The 23221-nt window shown below is 36.9% G+C and overlaps 1 protein-coding gene across 7 annotated transcripts in view; it reads left to right on the top strand.

Annotated features, from left to right (window-relative positions):
• Positions 1-5818: 5818 nt before the first annotated feature.
• The window catches only part of INTS2 (integrator complex subunit 2), a 66268-nt gene continuing 48865 nt past the window's right edge, over positions 5819-23221 (top strand). The window contains exons 1-7 of one of the 7 annotated variants that reach the window (XM_071210539.1): positions 5819-6036; positions 7330-7466; positions 8289-8427; positions 10005-10107; positions 10992-11105; positions 21718-21848; positions 22079-22252. In XM_071210539.1, coding sequence (XP_071066640.1) covers positions 8419-8427; positions 10005-10107; positions 10992-11105; positions 21718-21848; positions 22079-22252 — 531 coding nt within the window. In that variant the 5' untranslated portion in view covers positions 5819-6036; positions 7330-7466; positions 8289-8418. Of the gene's footprint in view, positions 6181-7329; positions 7637-8288; positions 8428-10004; positions 10108-10991; positions 11106-21717; positions 21849-22078; positions 22253-23221 lie in introns of all 7 variants that reach the window. The other 6 variants (XM_004460412.5, XM_071210537.1, XM_023589381.3 and 3 more) reach the window with 6 other exon arrangements.

The raw sequence follows: 23221 nt of genomic DNA, 5'->3' as shown, positions 1-23221 counted from the left end.
AAATGATACACTCCTAAACAGGGCGTCAAAGAAGAAATTGCAAGAGAAATTAGTAGATATCTCGAGACAAATGAAAATGAGAACTCAACATATCAAAATTTATGGGATACAGCAAAGGCAGTGTAAGGAGATTTACAGGCCCAAGAGAACAACCGGAGAAACTGGAAAAAGAACACCAAAACAATCACAAAGCAAGTAGAAAGGAAGAAATAAAGATTAGAGCAGAAATAAAGGAAATTGAGAACAGAAGAACAATAAGAGAAAATCAACAAAACCAAAAGCTGGTTCTTTGAAAAAGTAAAAAATTGACAAACCTTTAGCAAGACTAACAAAGAAAAAAAGAGAGAAGATGCAAATAAATAAAATCAGGAATGAAAGGGGGGACATTACTACTGACCCCACAGGAATAAAAAGGATATTATGAGAAAATACATGCCAACAAATTAGACAACCTAGATGAAATGGCAAATCCCTAGAAATGCACAAATAACCTGCATTGACTCTACAAGAAACATAGGAACTCAACAAACCAATCATAAGCAAAGAGATTGAATCAGTCATCAAAAATCTTCCAACAAAGAAATGTCCAGGATCAGATGGCTTCACAGGTGAATTCTAGTAAACATTTAGAGAAGAATGAATACCACTTGCTCAAACTCTTCCAAAAATTGAGAGGAAGGAAAATTACCTGACACATTTTATGAAGCCAACATCACCCTAATACCAAAGCCAGATAAAAGCACTAAAAGAAAATTACAGACCAATCTCTCTAATGAACATAGATGCAAAAATTCTCAACAAAATACTTGCAAATTGAATCCAACAACATATAAAAAGAATTATACATAAAGACCAATTGTTTTTTTTTAAAGATTTTATTTATTTCTCTTCCCCTCCCCCCCGTTGTCTGCTCTCTCTGTCCATTTGCTGTGTGTCCTTTTGTGTCCACTTGTATTCTTGTCAGTGACACTGGGAATCTGTGTCTCTTTTTGTTGCATCATCTTGCTGATGTCAGCTCTCTGTGTGTGTGTGGCGCTACACCTGGGCAGGCTGCACTTTCTTTGTGCAGGACGGCTCTCCTTACGGGGCACACTCCTTGCACATGGGGCTTGCCACGTGGCAGAGCACTCCTTGTGCACACCAGCACTGCGCATGGGCGAGCTCACCACACAGGTCAGGAGGCCCTGAATTTGAACCCTGGACCTCCCATGTGGTAGGCAGATGCTCTATCTATTGAGCCAAATTCACTTCCCAAGACCAATTGGGTTTTATTCCTGGTATGCATAGGTGGTTCAACATAAGAAAATCAATTAATGTAATACACCACATTAACAAATTGAAGGGAAAAAAACAATCATATTGATTGATGCAGAAAAGGTATTTGATAAAATCCAGCATTCTTTCTTGATAAAACACTTCAAAAGATAGGAATAGAAGGAAAGTTCCTCAAAATAGTAAAGGGCATATATGAAAATCCCACAGCCAACATAGAATTCAATGGGGAAAGGTCAAAAGCTTTCCCTCTAAAATCAGGAATGAGACAAGGATGTCCACTGTTATTCGATACTGTTATTCGATACTGTGCTAGAAGTTCTAGCTAGAGAATTAGGTAAGAAAAAGAAATAAAAGGCATCCAAATCGGGAAAAAGGAAGTAAAACTGTCACTATTCATAGATGACATGATCCTTTATTTAGAAAATTCTGAAATATATACAAGAAAGCTATTATCAGGGAAGTGGCAGGATAGAAGATCAACATGCAAAGATCATTATTGTTTCTAAACACTAGTAATGAGCAAGCTGAGGAGGAATCAAGAAAAAAATTCCATTTACAATAACAAAAAGACTCAAATATTTAGAAATTACTTTAACCAGGAATGTAAAGGATCTGTATTCAGAAAATTACAAAACGCTGCTAACAGAAATCAAAGAAGACCTACACAAATGAAAGGACATTCTGTGCTCATGGACTGGAACACCAAGCATCATGAAGATGCCAATTCTACCCAAACTGATTTACAGAGTCAATGTAATGCCAATCAAAATTCCAACAACCACACTTTACAGAAATAGAAAAATCAATTACCAAATTTATTTGGAAGGGAAATGGGTCCCAAATAGCCAAAAACATCCTAAAAAGTAGAACAAAATTGGAGGACTTACAATTCCTGAACTTGAAGTGTATTATAAAGCTATGGTGTTCAAAACAGTATCATATTGGCATAAAGACAGACACACCGATCAACAGAATCAAATTGAGAGTTCAGAAATAGATGGTCACCTCTATGGTCAGCGGATTTTTCATAAGCCTACAAAGTCCACTTTTCTGGGATAGAACAGTGTCTTCAACAAGTTGTGTTGGAAGAACTGGATATCCATAATAAAAAAATGAAAGAGGACTCCTATTTCACTCCCTCTACAAGAATCAGCTCAAAATGTATCAAAGACCTAAACATAAAAGCCAGAATCATAAAACTCCTATGAGATAATGTAAGCAACATCTATAAGACTTTGTAGTAGGTTAGGATCTCTTAAAGCTTATACCCAATGCATGAGCAACAAAGGAAAACAATATATTAAAGGGACCTCCTCAAAATTAAACATTTCTGCACCTCAAAGGACTTTGTGAAGAGAATAATAAGGCAGCCTACCTAATGGGAGAAAATATTTGGAAATCACACACTGACAATTGTTGAATAAAGAGATCCTACAACTCAACAATAAAAAGACAAATGACCTGATAAAAAATAGGCAAAAGACCGGAATAGACATTTTTTAAAAAGAAGAAACACAAATGGCAAAAAAAAAATGCATGAAAAGATGTTCAATATCACTTGCTGTTAGAGAAAACTCTTACACACTGTCAGTGGGAATGTAGAATGTTACAGCCATTATGGAAGTCTGTTTGGCGGTTCCTAAGAAATTTAGATATAGATCTGCCATGTGAGCGGCAATACCACTACTAGGTACATAGTCAGAAAAACTGAGAACTGTGACATGAACAGACAAGCACACCGATGTCATTCACATTATTGATGAACTTATTCACAGTTGCCAAAAGGTGGAAACAACCCAGGAGTCCAGCTACTGGCAAATGAATAAACAAACTATGGTATTTATACACAGTGGAATATTATTCAGCTGTAAGAAGAAATGAAGTTGTGTAGCGTATGACAAGATGGATGAACCTGGAGGACATTATGTTGAATGAAGCAGCCAGCACAAAAGGACAAATATTGTATGATTTTGCTATTACAATGTAAACTATCCATGCTGTGTACCAGTGCTCCAAAACATATTAATCGAATATGAATATGCCACACTGATGAAAGAACTTGGTGATGTGGGAGGAGTGTGGAGGGGTTGGGGAGTGGGGAGTATATGGGATCCTCTTATATTTTTTAATGTAATATTTTGTATCATCTATGTATCTTTAAAAATTTAAAAAATATATTAAAAAAGAGCTAAATATGTAGTTAATAGCTAGAATATCAGTCACCAGAGAAGAGAATGTGGTTGAGAATGGAAAGCTGAGATTTAATCTGTGCAGAATTGGTAAAAAGTTGTTTGGAAATGAATAGAAATGTTGAAAGCACATCATAGGGTTTGTAATTAGTAGCACTAACATATGGGTATGATAGTGGTTTGTTTTTTCTTTTTTTTGAATAATGAAAATGTCCTAATTTTGACTGAAGTAATGAATGCATATCTCTGTGATTATATGAAATGCCACTGATTGCACACTTTAGATAAATTGTATGGTTTATGAACAAAAAAATTGGATTGGCAGAAAAATACACCAAATGTAAGATATGGTCTATAGTTAGTAGTAATACTTTGATGATACTCTTTCATAATTTGTTACAAATGCTTCACAACAATGCAAGGTACTGGTGTTGGGTGAGGTAGGGAGCCCTGTATAATGTTATGCATATTTGTTTTGTAAGTTTACAACTTTTGCTATACATTTATTGTTTATGTATGTTTATGTATGGATGATAAACTTCAATAAATTTTTTAAAATTAAAAAATACGATGATGGGAAGTGGGTGGTTGAGCACCTGCTTCACTTGTATGGGGTCCCATGTTCAATTCCCGGTACGCCTTAAAAAAAAGAAAAAAGATGTACAGTTTGCAAATCATTAATTGTGAAATCAGTTTTAGTGTGTAGTTACCAGCAATTCAAAATAGTGAAATAGGGTACATAACATGTAGTATGAGTATTATTGCATAAAAGATGTTTCATTTATATGTATGATATATATTTATGCATACACATTATATATGTATATATAATACATACAATTTATATATTCTATAACATATAACACACTTTTAGTTATTATACATAGCATATGTATTTATGTATGTGGGTAGATATGCATAAGCATATTCTGGGTCACAGTGTGAAATGTATTACTTACTTTGAGCTAGGTGGAAGAACATTTGAGAAGTACTGCAACACATGGTAGTTCTTTTCTTCCTATGTTGATCTTCCATGTTAAAAGCCAGAATTTTTTTTTTTTTTGGTACCAGGACTAGGGCTTGAACCAGGGACCTAGTTTGTGGGAGGATGGTTCTTAATCACTGAGCCACACCAGTTCGCCGGCTCCCATGAGTTGGCTTACTCCCCGGTTTGCATGTTGTTTTTGCTCGTCTTTTGGTCTTTTGTTAGTTTGTTTTCTATGGGAAGCACCAGGAATCTAATCAGGACCTCCCATGTGGGAGGCTGGCTCTCAACTGCTTGAGCCACACCCACTCTCCAGAATTTATTTTTATTTATTTACCCTCCCCTTGTGGTTTTGCTTGCTGTCTGCTCTGTCTATTCGCTGTGTGTTCTTATGTATTTTTTAAAATTTATCCCCCCCACCCCTTTGCAGCTTGCTTGTTGTTTTGCTCTCTGTGTCCATTTGCCTCCAACATTCTTCTGTGTTTTTACTTGTCTCCCTTTCTTGCTGTGTCACCTTGCCCTGGTGTTTACTGCCCGGTGGCACTCCGGATGCTCTCCGCGGCGTGCGGGCGAGACTGCCTTCACAAGGACGCCCCAGGATGAGAACCCAGGGCCTTCCATATGGTAGACGGGAGCCCAACTGATTAAGCCACAGCCACTTCCCTCCAGAATTTATTTTTAAAGAAATTATTCACTCTGTCAGAGCCTTGGAAACTATAAAGTACTGTATCTCTGTAAAATATTTTTACCATTCATAGCACAATATCTGGTAAATAGAAGTTGCTGAAAACACACATGGACTGAATCAGGAACAAGAAAAAGTACAAAGAAAAAGACTAGAGGTTCTTAATTTTTTTTGGGTGATTAGATTGCTTTTGAAAGTTGTTGAAAATTTTTGATCCTCTTTCCAGAAGTTTCAAGCACTCACCGTTTTGCCCATTCCAGGGAATTCCTAAAACCCCACTCATGATTCTTTAAGGATCTACAGACCCTAAATTGAGAAGTCTAAAAGGAAGATATTTAGCTTATCACGGTGTGAGATCGAGAGCGACAGAAGGCTCGGGATTAGATTTCTTTTTAAGGTCTCTAACAAATCTTGGAATTCTACAACTACAGTGGTGGGAGGGTATAGGCGGAGATGGAAGGAAAACATTAGAAAACATTGTCCCGTCAAACAGGACAACTTTAATATTTCTTCCACATACGTTATTTCATTTAAATGACATTAAGAACCCTGTCATGGCGAAATTGAAGCTCTGAGGTATTTAGTGATTCATCTAAACACAGCTGGTAGACTCAGAAAATGTTAACTGGAACTACTATTCTAAATCTTCTGGGTCAAGTTCGACAGGGAAAATAGGGAAGAGGAAGGGGTGGGATTGCGCACGCGCGCTGCAGAGACGTCTTTAGGTTTTCCCTCGCAGCCACCTTCCTCTCAGTCCAGTACGGTGGCCGACGGGAGCCAGGCGCTGGGGATGAATGAAGGTGCTGGGCGCCGGTTGAAGCAGTCTCTCTCGTTTTTCCCTCCAGTCCCGGAGCTGGCCCTGTGTCGTGTCCATATCCTACCCTCAACGCATCACTGACCCGGTTGGTTCCGGCGTCTGGGTTCTTCGTTCCTGGGTCGACTCGAGGTGCATCGGGCCGCTAGAGTATTGATATTCGCATTATCGCCTAGGCCCAATTTCGGTCTGCGCTCTCCATTTATGCCGCGTCCAGCCTCTAGATTGGGAGGTCAGGTGGGGTCCTGGGAGGCTGGAGGGTAGCTCTCAAGGTATGCAGCATCAGCGGCTCAGGTCTCAGCGCTTTACTTGGTCCTGGTCAGCAGACGGCCTGCTTTTTCTCCGCCTGAGGGACTGGTTCTACTCACGCCCGGGCGAGACCTAGGTGCCTGAGAGTCTCGGCGCCTCTGTTTCAGCAGCCAGCCCCTCTGTTAAACGGCCAGCTCCTCCGTAAGCGCAAAGCAACTATCTGCTCACGATTCAGCTACTCCTGAGTCTCCTTGTTTGCTGGTCTTAGGATGGCTTTGGCTACTGATTCACTGCTTTTTCCCCCTCTTTTCTCTGACTACCTAAGATGGAGAAGTGTCCAAGTGGGACTCATCTTTCCCTTTCCCATAGTTAATTGTACTTACACAGCTGTTTTTACCCAATAATACGGGGGACATAGGATAGTGTTGGGACTGCCACATCCTTGATTGACTCTGGCGTTGCTTCTGGCCAGTGCAATGATTTGCCAGTGCTTCTACCGACTCATTAAGGAGTGTGAGACAATCCTACCTGTTCTCTACATATGTCGGGTAGGCATATGAAACTTAAGATCTAGGGTAAACAGGGAATTCTTAACTATGGCCATTAATTTAATTTTATTTACATATCTTCTGAACCATATATAAAAGAACTTTACTTGCCCTTTGCTGGGCATCACAAAATGGGCAGAAGGCATGAATTTATTTTTTTCCCCCAAATAATAAACCCATATAACATAAGGTAGTGAAGTGTTACATAGTAAAGTCCAGGAATGGGATATAATAGATGACTGTTCAGCCTTGAATTTTGCCATTAACTAGTAATGTTACCTTGGGTCTGTTACTTAATGTTTCTGGATTTCATATTCCTTCTTTGTAAAATGTTTTAGGGCAGAAGATTTCCTAAAGTTGGAAGAGACGTTAATATATTCTGCTTTGTTTTCCTTCTCATTTTCCAGATGGCAGTAGAAACAGGGAGAGAGACAAGCCTTGCCTTTAATTGTACTGGGAACTGTGCCAACATGGGGACTTTGGGAAGATATACTGTATTTTTCAGGGTTTTTAAAAAGAGGGCTGTTTATACCTGTGGGATTCATACCCTTGCTTTCTTTTCTTTCTTTTTTTTTTACCATTAGGATCACCAGTGATAATGGCTGAGTGTACAAGCCTTCAATTTGTCAGTCCTTTTGCTTTTGAGGCAATGCAGAAAGTGGATGTTGTTCGCCTAGCATCTTTAAGTGACCCAGAGTTAAGACTTCTTCTGCCCTGCTTGGTACGGATGGCACTTTGTGCTCCTGCTGACCAGAGCCAAAGCTGGGCTCAGGATAAAAAACTTATCCTTCGCCTTCTTTCTGGAGTGGAAGCTGTCAATTCCATTGTTGCATTGTTGTCTGTTGATTTTCATGCTTTAGAACAGGATGCCAGCAAAGAACAGCAGCTTAGGTAATGTGTTATTTATATATGGATTGGGATTTACTTGAAATTACCAAAGAATAGGCAGTGAAAAAATTTTTTCAGTGCTTTTAGTGCTTTTACTGTTTTTATTGTATGCACTCCTCTGGAAAAGAGAAGAATGAGAATCTGAACTTTGGAAAGCTTTTAGATATTTTCTATTTAGATTTAATATTCTAGGCTCTTTTGAATCCCATGTAATAAAGTGTTCTTTTGAGAAGGTGGCCATGTATACTTTATATTTGGGCCTTATGGATTAAGCCAGTTAATTACTCAGTGGGAAGTGGGTAGGATAAATTCCCCTAGATTAGAAGGATTTCTTGGAATCACCTAGAAAGCTTTCTAAGCTTAAATCGACTCCCAGAGATTCTGGGTGGATGTTATTCCTTCCCTGTCCATTGTCTAACCAATAGTGAGCCACTGTTATTAATGGAAGTGGATGCTAACCATCAGTTGTGTAGTCTTTAGAAAGGTTGACAATCCCTGAAATAGATAGGCAAATTAAGTAGTATTTCAGAAGTAGTAGAGAACATTTAAAATTCATATATTCTTTTGTAGATTATTTCAATAGAAGATAATCTTTACGCTATTATTTCCATACCAGTTTCTCAAAATTGCTGTTTTCGTGTTTATATTTTATCAGGCATAAACTTGGAGGAGGCAGTGGAGAGAGTATCCTGGTTTCACAGCTTCAGCATGGACTGACATTAGAGTTTGAACACAGTGATTCACCTCGTCGGTTGCGTCTTGTGCTTAGTGAACTGTTGGCAATTATGAACAAGGTGACTTTTCTTTTAATCAGAATATAAAATATGTCATGATTTGATATCTGTACATAGGTAGATAAAAACAGAGGCAAGAAGGCAGGCAGGTTACATTTTTCTTCTATGCATATTTCCATTTGATAAACGAGTGTTTTCCTTTCAAAGTCTGAAAGGATTTTAAATACTTGCCTTAGACTTTCTTTCTCTGATATATTTTCTGTTATGTCTATTTTGTATTCTCTATTATAGGGGTTTTGAAAAGCTATTATTTATTACAAATACTTTATTACAACCAAAGAGTCTGTAAAATTTATGGAAAAAGTCCATTTTTTTGGACATAGACAATGAGTTCTTGGCATTTAGAAAGAAATATATCCCAAGACTTGTACAAATTACCAAATTTGATAGAGCCTTTTTAATTTCCCCCATAAAGTATATATAAGAATAGCTGATTCTTTTAGACTCTGAAAGAGTATGTGATTCATGTAGATCCTGAATGAACATTACCTCATATATATCAGTGAGAAGAGAGTATCAAAACTGAATTGGATGTAGGGTAATTGGCTAGCCTCACTCACTAGCTGATTGAATTGCTTCTGTGTACGATTGAAGTATAGTCAACTTCTTTTCTTAGCAAAATTATAGACTACTTTATGTCATGGACCTTTTTTAAAAATGGGTTTTTGAATTATGGTTAATTGAAATGCTGAAATTTAAAAATCTGTGAATGTTAAGGGTCTACCAAACAACTAAATTGAATCTTCATAGTAAGGGCTCTAGAGTTTCAGAAGCAAAAGTTAGTTACTGGTAGGATTTGGGGTTAGTTAATTTGTAGTAAATAAAGTTTAGTTTTATATATTGTGGACAAAGAAGTCTAAATTCTGTTTCCAAAGAAAATACTGGTAAAGGGTTTTTAGTCAGTTTTAGATAAAGTTTTTAAGATATGTTAAACAAATCTCTCTAAAACTTTTTTCAAGTAGAAACAATTACTTCATTCTACTGTTTGTTGCTATACTGATACTCTTTGATTTCAACCAGTATTTTCCTCACGTCTTTTTCTTAATACCTCGCTTGATGGCTCTAATAAAATATGTGACCTTTCTCTCCATTTTTTAAGTATGGCATTCTTTAGCATATCGGAAATGCGGTGACTAAACTACTATAGGAAATTTTCAGAAAAGATAGTAGGTGCCTTTTTTGCCCTAAGTTTTAATTTTGTATTTTTCCACAGCTCATTTGGAATTGAACATGAATTTTTGTTTGTCATATTGCTTTAAGTTTACTGTTTTTTGACTGTTTTTGAGCCACAATTTATGTTGGTAGCATTCTTAGTTAATTTCTTTGGCTTATTTTATCTCTTAATTCCAGATGTTTCTAAATATTTAGAAGAAATCAATTCTTGAGACTGATATTACCATGTCTAAATAGTAATATATATTAAATTGAAATTTATTGTATACGGGGTAGTCTCCTGTGGTATATTAGTGATATGAGCTCAATAATTTAAAACAGGAGTAAGGGATTTAATTTGACTCATTAGCTGTATTTAATATAGTTCATCACTTTTCCTTTTCATTTTTCTTTCTTCTTTTTAGGTATCTGAGGCCAATGGAGAATTTTTTTTTAAATCTTCTGAGCTCTTTGAGAGTCCCGTCTACTTGGAAGAAGCTGCAGATGTACTTTGTATTTTACAAGCAGGTACTATACTAAGTGCTAAAATATATTTCAGATATAGTTTCTTATTAAATGATACTGTAAAAAAAAACCCCAAAAATGATACTGTATTATTAAACTATAATACTGTGTTATTTTAAGGATCTCTAATAAGAATTATCTTCAATATTTAAATCAAAATGACTGATAATAGACAATGATTAAATAAATTATATCATAGCGTGGCATATTGTACAGGCATCAAAATGGTGTATTTGAAGAAATTTAAATGATTTTGGAGAATGTTTACAATATATTAAATGAAAAAGCAAAGGGCAAATAGAAGTAGAATATAATCCCAGTTTTGTTAAAGTTAAAAACAATATACATGGGGGGATAGAAATAAAATATTTCAAAATTTTAACTCTGAGTCATCGCATTAGAGTTGATTTTAATTTCCTTCTCTGCACCTTTTTATATATATATTTTATATCTTTTTAATAGGCATGTATGATCAGAATTCAAAGATAAAGAACATAAAAAATGTAAAGAAGATTTTTCATGATAACTCTTTAAGCCAGTTCTCCAATTGACCTTTCTGCAGTGATGGAAATGTTTTGTATGTGCTATCCAGTACGGTAGCCACTAGTCATGGGTGCCTATGGAGCACTTGAATTGTGGCTAATGTAACTGAGGAAATGAACTATTTTAAATTAAATTTTAATTAGTTCAAGTTTAAATTTAAATAGCCTCATGTGGCTAGTGGCTATTCTATTGGACATGGTCTATTAATTTTAGGCTATGAACCCTAAGTACTTTAATTTAACTGATTTCAGGTGATATCTGTGAAATGTCAAAAGATGTTTGATGTACAATACAATGAAATATCAATGAAAGTAATATTGAATATTGACTTTGTTTTCTTATAGAGCTCCCTTCCCTGCTTCCTATAGTTGATGTAGCTGAAGCCTTGCTACATGTTAGGAATGGTGCCTGGTTTTTATGTCTCTTGGTTGCCAATGTTCCTGATAGTTTTAATGAAGGTAAATGGAATATTGAGGAGATTTGTATGGGCATGTATGGGACTTACTTTTTTTGGGTGAAGAGGAAACATTTATAGGATTTATTTATCTTTTGGAGATTTATTAGTATCCACTGTAGACATATCAAATTTATAGGTTTCAAAATTGTACTGAGATTTCAAATTTAATGCAGTTAGTGTGTAGAATTTTTTTTTTCCGGCAGTCACCTGTGCTATACTAGGACAATAAAAAGTGCTAAAGTAATAGAAGATGTAATCTCTGTGCAAAGGGGAGGAGATATCTGTGAAATAGCCAGAGAATAATGAAGTATGTGTAATCAAGTTTCTAATAAGAAACTTTTTTTTTTTTCAGCCTTATTGCTGTCAGTTTGTAGAGAAATATAGGGTAGAAATTGAGGAAAATAAACTAAAAATTTTAACCTTTATTTCAAACTACTAATGATTGAATTGAAGATTGTTTGTTTGGGTATGGGTGATATAAAAACAAACAAACAAAAAAACTCAACCATGTTTATTGAGTAAGATAATTTGTGAAATGGGAACCAGGGAGGAAAAATCGCTGATCTAGCATCAAAATTCCTAGCTTTGTCACTCACTCAGTGTATGATCTTCTTCAAGATATTTAACTTCTCATCTGTAAAATGGAGATATTGATAATGATATTCCTCTTTTCTAACACATTTATTGAATATCATGTGCTATGTGAAAGCCCTTTGTGAACTGTGTCCTTGCTGATTTTGTGTCTACTTTTTCTGTCAATACTGAGAGAGGAGGGTTGTCCTCAAATATAATTGTGGATTTCTCTGTTTCTCCTTTTAGGTCTATCTGTTTTTTTGGTTTTTTTTTTTTTTTTTAAGATTTATATTTTATTAATTTCTCCCCCCACCCCAGTTTGTCTGCTCTCTGTGTCCATTTGCTGTGTGTTCTTCTGTGGCCACTTCCATTCCCATCAGTGGCACCTGGAATCTGTGTTTCTTTTTGTTCCGTCATCTTGTTGTGTCAGCTCCCTGTGGGTGCGGCACCATTCTTGGGCAGGCTGCACTCTCTTTCGCGCTGGGCGGCTCTCCCTACAGGACACACTCCTTGTGTGTGGGGCTCCTCCACACAGGGGACACCCCTGCGTGACAGGGCACTCCCTGTGCACATCAGCGCTGCGCATGGGCCAGCTCCACACGCGTCAAGGAGGCCTGGGGTTTGAACCGCGGACCTCCCATGTGGTAGGCGGACACCCTATCCATTGGACCAAGTCTGCTTCCCACATCTGTTTTTGCTTCATATGCTTGGAAACTGTTTTATTGGGTTATGTCTTCTTGATGAATTGAGCTCTTTTTTTTTTTTTTTTAATGTAATGTCTTTCTTTATCCCTGGTAATATTCCTTATTCTGAAGTCTACTTTATCTGATATTAATACAGCCATGTCAACTTTCTTATGCTTAGTGTTTTATTTATATATATATTTCAGTCTTTTTATTTTACTTTTATTTCCTTTTTTAATTAATTTTTTTGAGTTAGAGAATATATAGGTTTACAGAAAAATCATGCAAAAAATACAACATTCTCATATATCCCTGTGATTGATATTTTGCATTAGTGTGGTATCTTTGTTACAATTGATGAAAGAATATTAAAATTGTGCTATTAACTGTAGTCCATAGTTTACATTAGGAGTACTTTTTCGTTATAAGCCATGCTATTATTAACACCTCTAATTAGTGTCATACATTTTTTATAATTCATTAAAGAACATTCTTATAATTGTACTATTAACTATAGTCCATCATGTACAATAGGATATACTATGCTATACAGCCCTATGTTTTATCTTTTAATTTTTATTCTAGTAACATGTATGACTAAAGTTCCCCTTTTAACCAAATTTGCCTGTATAATTCAGTGCTGTTAATTAAACTGACATTAATTTGTTATGATCAACACCAGCCATTTCCAAACCTTTACATTCAACCTAAAGAGAAACTCTGTACATTTTTACATTTTATTTTTTTAATTTATCTCTCTTCCCTTCCCCCCCACCCCATTTGTCTGCTTCTCTGTGTCCATTTGCTGTGTGTTCTTCTGTGACTGCTTCTGTCCTTATTAGCGGCACCAAGAATCTGTGTTTCTTTTTTGTTGCATCATCTTGTTGTATCAGGTCTCTGTGTGCGGTGCCATTCTTGGGCAGGCTGCACTTTCTTTTGCGCTGGGCAGCTCTGCTTAGGGGGCGCACTCCTTGTGCATGGGGCTCGCCTATGCAGGGGACACCCCTGCGTGGCAGGGCACTCCTTGCGCACATCAGCACTGCACATGGCCCAGCTCCATACGGGTCAGGGAGGCCCAGGGTTTGAACCGCGGACCTCCCATGTGGTAGAAGGTCGCCCTATCCATTGGGCCAGGTCCGCTTCCCGAAACTCTGTACAAATTAAGAATTAGCTCCCCATTCTCTATCCCCAGTCTATTCCCTGCTATCCTGTATTCTAGATTCCAACTCTGTGAGTTTGCTTATAATAATTAGTTCATATCAGTGAGATCATATAATATTTGTCCATTTTGTGTCTGGTGTATTTCAGACTGCATAATGTCCTCAAGATTCATCCATGTTGTTAGTTACAAGCTCTACACAAATTAAGCATCTCCCCATTCTCTACTCTTATTCTATTTTCCATTGACCTATATTCTAGATATTAACTCATGAGTTTGCTCATTATATTTAATTCATATTAGTGACATAATACAATTTATGTCCTTTTGTGTCTGACTTATTTCAATCAACATAAGGTACTTAGGGTTCATCCATGTTGTCACATGCATGAAGACTTCACTCCTTCTTACAGCTGAATAATATCCCATCATATGTATATACCACGTTTTGTTTATCCTTTCATTGTTTGATGGACACTAGGGTTGTTTCCATCTTTTGGCAATTGTGAATAATGCCACTATGAACACCCATGTGCAAATGTCTTCTCATGTCCCTGCATTCAGTTCTTTTGAGTATATATCTTGTAGTGGAATTGCTGGATCATACAGCCAAATTATCTTCCACAGTACTGTAACATTCTACATTCCCACCAACACTGAATAAGCCTTCACTTGTAGTTTAATGTTTTTTTTAATAAATAGAACTGCTTTTAAAAAATGTATATTTATTTACTTATTTTTGTTTTCCTGCTCTTCCTCCAGATGGTTCTTTTGTCTGTCTGCTCGTTGTTTGCTTGCCCTCTCCAGGAGAGAGACACTGGGAACCAAACCCAGGACCTCCCACATGGGAGGTGAGTGCTCATTGGCCTGAGCCATGTCAGTTCCCTGTGGGCTGTAGCATTTGCTGGCTTGTGGCATATGCTTGTTCAGGCATCTGCTTGTTGCGGCTGGTACAGCATCTAGCTTGTTGTGGTGGTTGTAGTGGGTGTGGTGTCTGCTTGGCCTCTTTAGGAGGCACCAGGACTCGAACGTGGGACCTCCCATGTGGTAGGTGGGTGCCCAACTTCTTGAGCCACATCTGCTTCTCTCTGTTTTTTTAATAGTAGCCATCCTTGTAGGTATAAATGATCTCGTAGTTTTGATTTTTATTTCCCTAAAAACTGGTGATGTTGAGCATCTTTTCATGTACTTTTTAGCTATTATTATTTCCTCTTTGGAGAAATGTCTCTTTAGTTCTATTGCCCATTTGTAAATTGGGTTGTTTGTCTTTTTATTGTTGACTTGTAGGATTTCTTTATATAGTCTGGATATAAAATACTTATCAGATATATGGTTTCCAAATATATTCTCCTGTTGAGTAGGTTGTCTTTTCATTTTCATGACAACGTCCTTTGATATATGAAAGTTTTTAATTTTAAGGAGGTCCCATTTATTTATCTTTTGTTCCTTGTGGTTTGGGTGTAAAACCTAAGAAACCATTGTCTAACACATGATCCTGATGATGCTTCCCTAAATTTTCTTCAAGACTTATAATCCTTGTTCTTATATTTCAGTCTTTGATGTATTTTGAATTAGTTTTTGTTATGGTATGAGATAAGGGTCCCCTTTCATTCTTTTGCATGTGGATAGCCACTTCTCCCAGCACAATTTGTTGCAGAGACTCTGCTTTCCCAGTTGAGCAGACTTGGGAGCCTTGTTAAAAATCAATTGGCCATAGATGTGAGGGTCTATTTCTGAACTGTTGATTTGATTCCATCGGTCAGTGTATCTCTCCTTGTGCCAGTACCATGCTGTTTTGACCACTGGAGCTTTGTAATAAATATGCTTTAAAGTCAGGATGTATGAGTCCTCCAAGTTTGTTCTTTTTCAAGATGATTTTGTCTACATGGGGCCCCTTACCCTTCTGAATAAATTTTTTTTTTTAAAGATTTTATGTATTTTTTCCCCATTCCCCTCCTCCCGCCCTTCTGTTTTTGCTGTTTGTGTTGTCTTCTCTTCTCATTTTCTTTCCTCTAGGATTCACCAGATTCAATCCTGAAGACCTCAGATGTGGAGAGAGGTTCCCTTCAACTGAGCCACCTCAGTTTCTGGTTTCTGCTGTGCTTCACCTTGACTCTCCCCTTGTCTCTCTTTTGATGTATCATCATCTTGCTATATGTGACTCACTTGTGTGGGCACTGGCTCGCCATGTGGGCACTGGCTTGCCACGCGGGCACGCTTTCTCTTCTTCTCTTTCACCAGGAGGGCCCAGGGATCAAACCCGGGTCCTCCCATATGGTAGGTGTTAGCTCTGTCACTTGAGCCACATCTGCTTCCCCTGAATAAATTTGATAATTGGTTTTTCCATTTCTGCAGTGTAGGCTGTTGGAATTTGTATTTAGATTGCATTGACTCTATGTGGAACTGACATCTTACCGATATTTAATCTTCTAATCCATGAATACAGAATGTCCTTCCATTTAATTAGGCATTCTTTGATTTCTTTTAGCAATATTTTGTAGTTTTGTATGTATAAGTCCTTTACATCCTTGGGTAAGTTTATTTCTGCATATTTGATTTTTTTAAGTTGGTATTGTAAAAGGATTTTTTATCTTGCTTTCCTCCTCAGATTGCTCATTCGTATTATATAGAAACACTACTGCTTTTTACATGCTATCTTGTACCCCACCACTTTGCTAAATTTGTTATTAGCTCTAGTAGCTTTGTTATAGATTTTTCAGGACCTTCCATATATAGGATCATGTTGTCTGCAAATAGTGAAAGTTTTCTTCTTCCTTTCCAGTTTGGATGCATTTTATTTCTTTCTCTTGCCTAACTGCTCTGACTAGAACTTCCACTACAATGTTGAATAATAGTGGTGACAGTAGGCATCTTTGTCTTGTTCCAGATCTTAGAGGGAAAGTTTTTCAGTCTTTCACCAATGACTGTCACATTAGCTGTGGGGTTTTTTATATGCCTTTTATCATGTTGAGGAACTTTCCTTCTATTTCTGTTTTTTGAAGTGTTTTTTATCAAGAAAGAATGCTGGATTTTGTCAAAGACCTTTTCTGTGCCAATTGAGATGATCACATATTTTTCCGCTTTGTTTTGTTAACATGGTATATTACATTAACATGATTTTCTCATATTTAACCACCCTTGCACACCTAGGATAAAATCTACTTGATCACGGTGTGTAATTCTTTTAATGTGCTGTTGGATTCAGAGTATTTTGTTGAGGTTTGTTGAGGTTTTTTGCATCTATATTCATAAGAGAAATTTATCTGTAATTTTCTTTTCTTGTAAAGTCTTTATCTGGCTTTGATTTTAGGATAATGTTGGCCTTATAGATTGAGTTAGGTGGTGTTCCCTCCTGTTCAGTTTTTTGGAAGAGTTTGAGAAGAGTTAATTCTTCTTGGAATGATCGGTAGAATTCACCTGTGCAACCATCTGGTGCTGGGATTTTCTTTGTTGGGTGGGTTTTGATGACTTACTCAAAATCTTTATTTGTAATTGGTCTGTTGAGGTCCCCTGTTTCTTCTAGAGTCAGCAGAGGTTGTTCATGTGTTTCTAGGAGTTTGTCCATTTCTTCCAGTTTGTACTTGTTGACGTATAGTTTTATTCAGTATTCTCTTATGATCCTTATTATTTCTGTGGGGTCAGTAGTAATGATCCCCACTCATTTCTGCTTTTATTTGTCTTCTTTCTTTTTTTGTCAGTCTAGCTAAGTGTTTCTCAATTTTATTCATCTTTTCAAAGAACCAACTTTTAGTTTAGTTAATTCTCTATTGTTTTTTATTCTAAATTTTATTTACTTCTACTGCAATCTTTGTTTTTTCTTTCCTTCTGCTTGCTTTGGAATTTGTTTCCTGTTCTTTTTTTAGTTCTTCCTGGTGTGCATTTAGGTCTTTGATTTTAGCTTTCTTCTTTTCTTAATGTAAACATTTTGGGCTATAAATTTCCCTTTCCACACTGTTTTCCCTGCATCCCATAAGTTTTGATACATTGTGTTCTCATTTTCATATTTCAAAATATTTACTGAGTTCCCTTGCAGTCTCTTCTTTGGTCCACTGATTGTTTAATAGTGTTTCATATATTTGTGAATTTGCCAGTTTTCTGACTATTATTGATGTCCAGCTTCATTCTATTATATTCAAAGAAGACCCTTTGTACAATTTCAATCCTTTTAAATACATTGAGACTTGTTTTGTGACCCAGCATGTCTTGTATCCTGGAGAGTGATCCATGTACCTTTGAGATTAATGTATATCCTGCAGTTTCGGGGTTTCATTATTCTGTATATGTCTATTAGGTCTAGTTCATTTATCATATTATTCAAGTTCTCTGATTCCTTATTGATCTTCTGTCTAGATGTTCTATCGATGAGAGTGGTATATTGAAGTCTCCAACTATTATTGTAGAGGTGTCTATATTTCTTCCTTCAGGTTGGCTCTTTGCCTCATTTATTTGGGGGCACTATGGTTAGGTGCATAAATATTTATGATATTTCTTCTTGGTGGACTGCCCCTTTTATGAATATATATTGCCCTTCTTTTTTTTTTTTTAAAGATTTATTTATTTATTTAATTCCCCCCCCTCCCCTGGTTGTCTGTTCTTGGTGTCTATTTGCTGCGTCTTGTTTCTTTGTCCGCTTCTGTTGTCGTTAGCGGCACGGGAAGTGTGGGCGGCGCCATTCCTGGGCAGGCTGCTCTTTCTTTTCACGCTGGGCAGCTTTCCTCACGGGCGCACTCCTTGCGCGTGGGCCCCACGCGGGGGGCACCCTTGCGTAGCACGGCACTCCTTGCGCGCATCAGCCCTGCGCATGGCCAGCTCCACACGGGTCAAGGAGGCCCGGGGTTTGAACCGCGGGCCTCCCATGTGGTAGACGGACGCCCTAACCACTGGGCCAAAGTCCGTTTCCCTATATTGCCCTTCTTTGTCCCTTTTTTCCAGTATTAGTATAGCAATCCCAGTTCTGTTGGGTACTGTTTGTATGGAATATCTTTTTCCATCCTATTACTTTCAACCTATTTGTGTCTTTGAGTCTAAGGTGAGTTTCTTGTAAACAATATACAGTTGGGTGATCAGGGTTTTTTAATCCATTCTGCCAATCTGTGCCTTTTGATTGGGAAGTTTAATCCATTCACATTCAGTGTTATTGCTATAAAGCAGTGCTTATTTCAGCCACTGTTTCTGTTTTCCTTTATTGCAGCTTCTTTTTCTGTATAGTTGCTCTTTTGTGATGTATCTGACTGATTCCTTTCTGTTTGTGCATATTTTTTAAGTACTTCCTTTATGGTTGTCCTTGGGTTTATATTATACAACCTACATCTATAACCTACTAATTTGAAAAGATACCACCTTAGCTTCAGAGACATAAATGTTCTCTGCTTCCACATCCCTCTGTTTCCCTTCTTTATGTTGTTTTTGTCCTACTTTACCACTTTATATTTTACACATCTATTACCAGGAAATATGCCTTTTTATTGTTCAATTGTATTTGTACCCTTAAAGGAATTAAAGAGTAGAGTTGTATATTGAGAATACAGTATGACTAAGTTTTGCATTTATCCTTTTAATTACCCTTCACTGTTAATCTTCATTTTTCATACCATTCCAATCCACTCTCTTCTGTCTTTTCCTTTCAAACTGCAGAATTCCCTCTATTAATTCTTGTAGGGCAGGTCTTTTGTTGATGAACTCTCTCGATTTCTGTTTATTTGAATATTTTAAACTCTCCCTCATTTTCAAAGGACAGTTTTGCTGGATAAAGAATTTTTCCTGGCAGTTTTTCTCTTTCAGTACCTTAAATATATTATACCACTGCCTTCTCGCCTCCATGGTTTCTGATTAGAAATTGGCGGTTAGTGTTTTTTTGTTTTTTTGTTTTTTTTGAACGGAGGTATGGGGATTGAACCTGGGACCTCTGTGGTGGGAAGCAGAAGCTCAACTTGAGTCACATCCACTTCTCTGGCACTTAATTTTATTGAGGATCCCTTGTGTGTGCTTTATCTTTTAGGGGTCGTTCTAAAGTTTATAGTATGCATCTTTAACTTATTGCAGTCTGCCTTTAAATGATTTTATACCTCTTCACTTATAATGTAATGCATTTCTTTTTCCCCTCCTTTACTTTTTTCTGTTTTTGTTTTTATTTCTACATGTTTAATAATCCTAGAGCTACATCATTATTTTTGCTTTAAACTGTTAATTATATATATATATATATATATATTTTTTTTTAAAGATTTATTTTTTTTTATTTATTTAATTCCCCTCCCCTCCCCTGGTTGTCTGTTTTCTGTGTCTTTTTGCTGCGTCTAGTTTCTTTGTCCGCTTCTGTTGTCGTCAGCGGCACGGGAAGTGTGGGCGGCGCCATTCCTCAGCAGGTTGCTCCCTCCTACGCGCTGGGCGGCTCTCCTTATGGGTGCACTCCTTGTGCGTGGGGCTCTCCTACGCGGGGGACACCCCTGTGTGGCACGGCACTCCTTGCGCGCATCAGCACTGCGCACGGGCCAGCTCCACACGGGTCAAGGAGGCCCGGGGTTTGAACCGCGGACCTCCCATGTGGTAGACAGACGCCCTAACCTCTGGGCCAAAGTCCGTTTCCCTATATATATATTTTGAATAAAAACATACATTTCTCAATTAAATGTACTGGCTACATATAATTTTTTTGTTTGAATCATGCAGTATGTTACACAATATATTTGGTTCATAGTAATGCAGTCATATAATATTTATCCTTTCTTGTCTGTTTTGCTTTGATCAACATAATGTCCTCCAGTTCATCCATGTTGTCATATGCTTTATGACATCATTTCTTTTTACAGCTGCATAATTTTCCATTGTGTGACTGCTCCATAGTTTATTTATCCATTCATTGGTTGATGGACACCTGGGTTGTTTCCAGCTTTTGGCAATTGTGAATAATACCACTGTGAACATTAGTGTGCAGATGTCTGTTCTTGTCAATTATATTTTAAATAGTTAAAAGATGAGGGAAAATTCTTTTTATTTTTCCACCTATTTACCATTTTTGGTGTTCTGTATTCATGTTTAGATCCACATTTCCGTCTGGTATAATTTCTCTTTAGTTTGAAGAACTTCCTTTACATGTCTATGGTGCAGGCTTGCTGGAAATAGATCTTCCCTGCATTTGTTTGTCTTAACAAAAACCTTCATTTTTGCTTTCATTTTGGAACGTTTTTTTCCAAAATATTAGGTTAATGTTTTCTTTTAGCTGTTTAAAGATGTCATTCTATTGATTTTGGTCATTTTCATCTCTGCTTTTCTGTAGGTAGTATTTATATTTTCTTCTGGCTACCTTTAAAATTTTTTCTTCATGAGAAATTTAATTTTGATTTGTCTCAGTATGAGTGTCTTTGTGTTTATCCTGATTGGGTCATTAAGCATCTCAGTTTATAGTTTAATCAGGTTTGGAAAAATCTCACCTTTTATTTCTTTTTTTAAAAAAGATTTATTTTGTTTATTTCTTACCCTTTCCCCCCCATTGTCTGTTCTCTGTGTACATTCACTGTGTTTTCTTCTGTGTCTGCTTGTATTCTCATTAGGTGACTCCAGGAACCGATCCTGGAACCTTCCGGAGTGGGAGAGAGGCAATTACTCTCTTGCACCACCTCAGCTCCCTGGTCTGCTGCGTTTTCTTATTTTCTTTTCTCTGTGTCTCTTGTTGCGTTATCTTGCTGTGCCAGCTTTCAGTGTAGGTTGGTACTCCTGCATGGGGTGGCTTTCCCACGTTGGGTGGCATTTCCATGCAGGGGGGCACTCTTGTGTGGGGCAGCATTCCAGCATGGGCTGGCACTCTCCTTGGGTCAGCTTGCTGTGTGGGCCAGCTTGCCCTCACCAGGAGGCCCTGGGCTCAAACCCTGGACCTCCATGTGTTAGACAGGAGCCCAATTGGTTGAGCCACATCCGTTTCCCTTTTTATTTCTTTAAATATTTTTTTCTGATCCTTCCTCCAAATTTCTAAGACTCTATTTGTATTTTACTACTTGATGTTGTCCCACAGGTCATTGTTCATTTTTTGAGTCTCTTTTCAACCTTTGCTTCATTTTGACCAATTTCTGTTGCTATGTTTTAAAGTTCCCTGATCTTTTCTTGTAATGCCTAATCTGTGTAAATTAATGACCCTCAAATCTGATGAAATTGTTTCTAATTCTTATTTCAGTTTAAAGTAATAGAGGTTCTTAAATATTCAGTTTGTAGGGGCCTGATCAAGAACGGAGAACGACAAGATGAGGAAAGTCTTGGAGGAAGGCGTAGGACAGATGCCCTGCGCTTCTTATGTAAAATGAATCCTTCTCAGGCCCTCAAGGTCCGAGGCATGGTGGTAAGAGCTCCTGTTGTTTTTAATGAGAGAAAGGATTTTATATTATGATCAAGAACTTTCCTCAAGTTGGCGTGAGAATTTTGTAGGGCTTGGGAATTACACTGATATACTGGATTATGTTACTTTCTTCTTTGAGTTTTTAAGTTTTGTGAAATATCTTTTCTTTATAATACATTGTGGCACTTTTTCTTAATGACAATTGAGTTCAGTTTTTTTCTTTGCTGTGTTAGGTGGAAGAATGTCACTTACCAGGCCTTGGAGTGGCTTTGACATTAGATCATACTAAAAATGAAACATGTGAAGATGGAGTGAGTGATTTGGTTTGTTTTGTTAGTGGTTTGCTTCTTGGAACAAATGCAAAAGTCCGGACTTGGTTTGGAACTTTTATCCGAAATGGACAACAGGTGAGGGATAAATCTCTTTATAGGCTAAGGATCAGGAGGTATTGTCAGTTACTGAAAAACTAAGAAACAATTTTAGGATAGTATCATTAGACCAGTTGTTATCAAATCTCTTGGTCTCAGGATCCCTTTGCACTTTTCAAAATCATGAAGGATACCAAAGAGCTTTTGTATGTGACTTTTATCTATTGATATTTACATTATTGGAAATTAAAATGGGCATTTTTGAAATACATATTTAATTCATTTTAAAGCAACAATAGCCCCATTAAATGGGAACATAGTGTATTTTTTTGTGTATGGAGAAACTGCATTTTCCAAAACAAAAAATGTTAATGGAGATGAGTGGTGTCATTTTACATTTTTGTAAATTTCCTTCATTGGCTTACTATAAGCTTTTGGAAAACTGCACTGTACACTCATGAGAAAATGAGAATAAGAAAGGCAAATAATATCTTAATATTTATAAGGTAATGTTTTTGAATTTCCAGAGCCCCTGAAATAGTCTTGGGAACCCCTGAGGTTCCCATATATGAGAACTACTACATTAGATCATTAAAATAAGTTGTTACTGTATTCTGTAACTTTTGTGTTTATTTGTCAACAGTTTTTAACTTGTCAACAAGTTTTAACTTGAAAATGTTTTTCAAAAAACATTTCATAGTAACTGTGAATGAACACTAATTTTTTTAAATGAAGAAAATATATTTATAGTAAGTTTAACAGTGACCAATGGTTATATAGCTACAATAATATAAACACTGAATATTGATTTAATCAGAAATTGGCTCAACCATACTTAGAGAATGGGAGAAGGTAAATGTCTTAACTTTCCAGGGAAGCTATGTGAACATTGATTTTTAATCTGTTGAGGTTCACTCAGCTAGCCCATCTTATGTTTCCAGTTTAGATCCTCTAGTCTACTTTTTATGCTAATGAATCACCATGCATTTCTGTATTTAAGAACGCTCT

This window comes from Dasypus novemcinctus, chromosome 21, assembly GCF_030445035.2.
Source record: "Dasypus novemcinctus isolate mDasNov1 chromosome 21, mDasNov1.1.hap2, whole genome shotgun sequence".
NCBI classification, from domain to species: Eukaryota; Metazoa; Chordata; class Mammalia; order Cingulata; family Dasypodidae; genus Dasypus; species Dasypus novemcinctus.
This window is presented reverse-complemented; position numbering and strand designations above follow the sequence as displayed.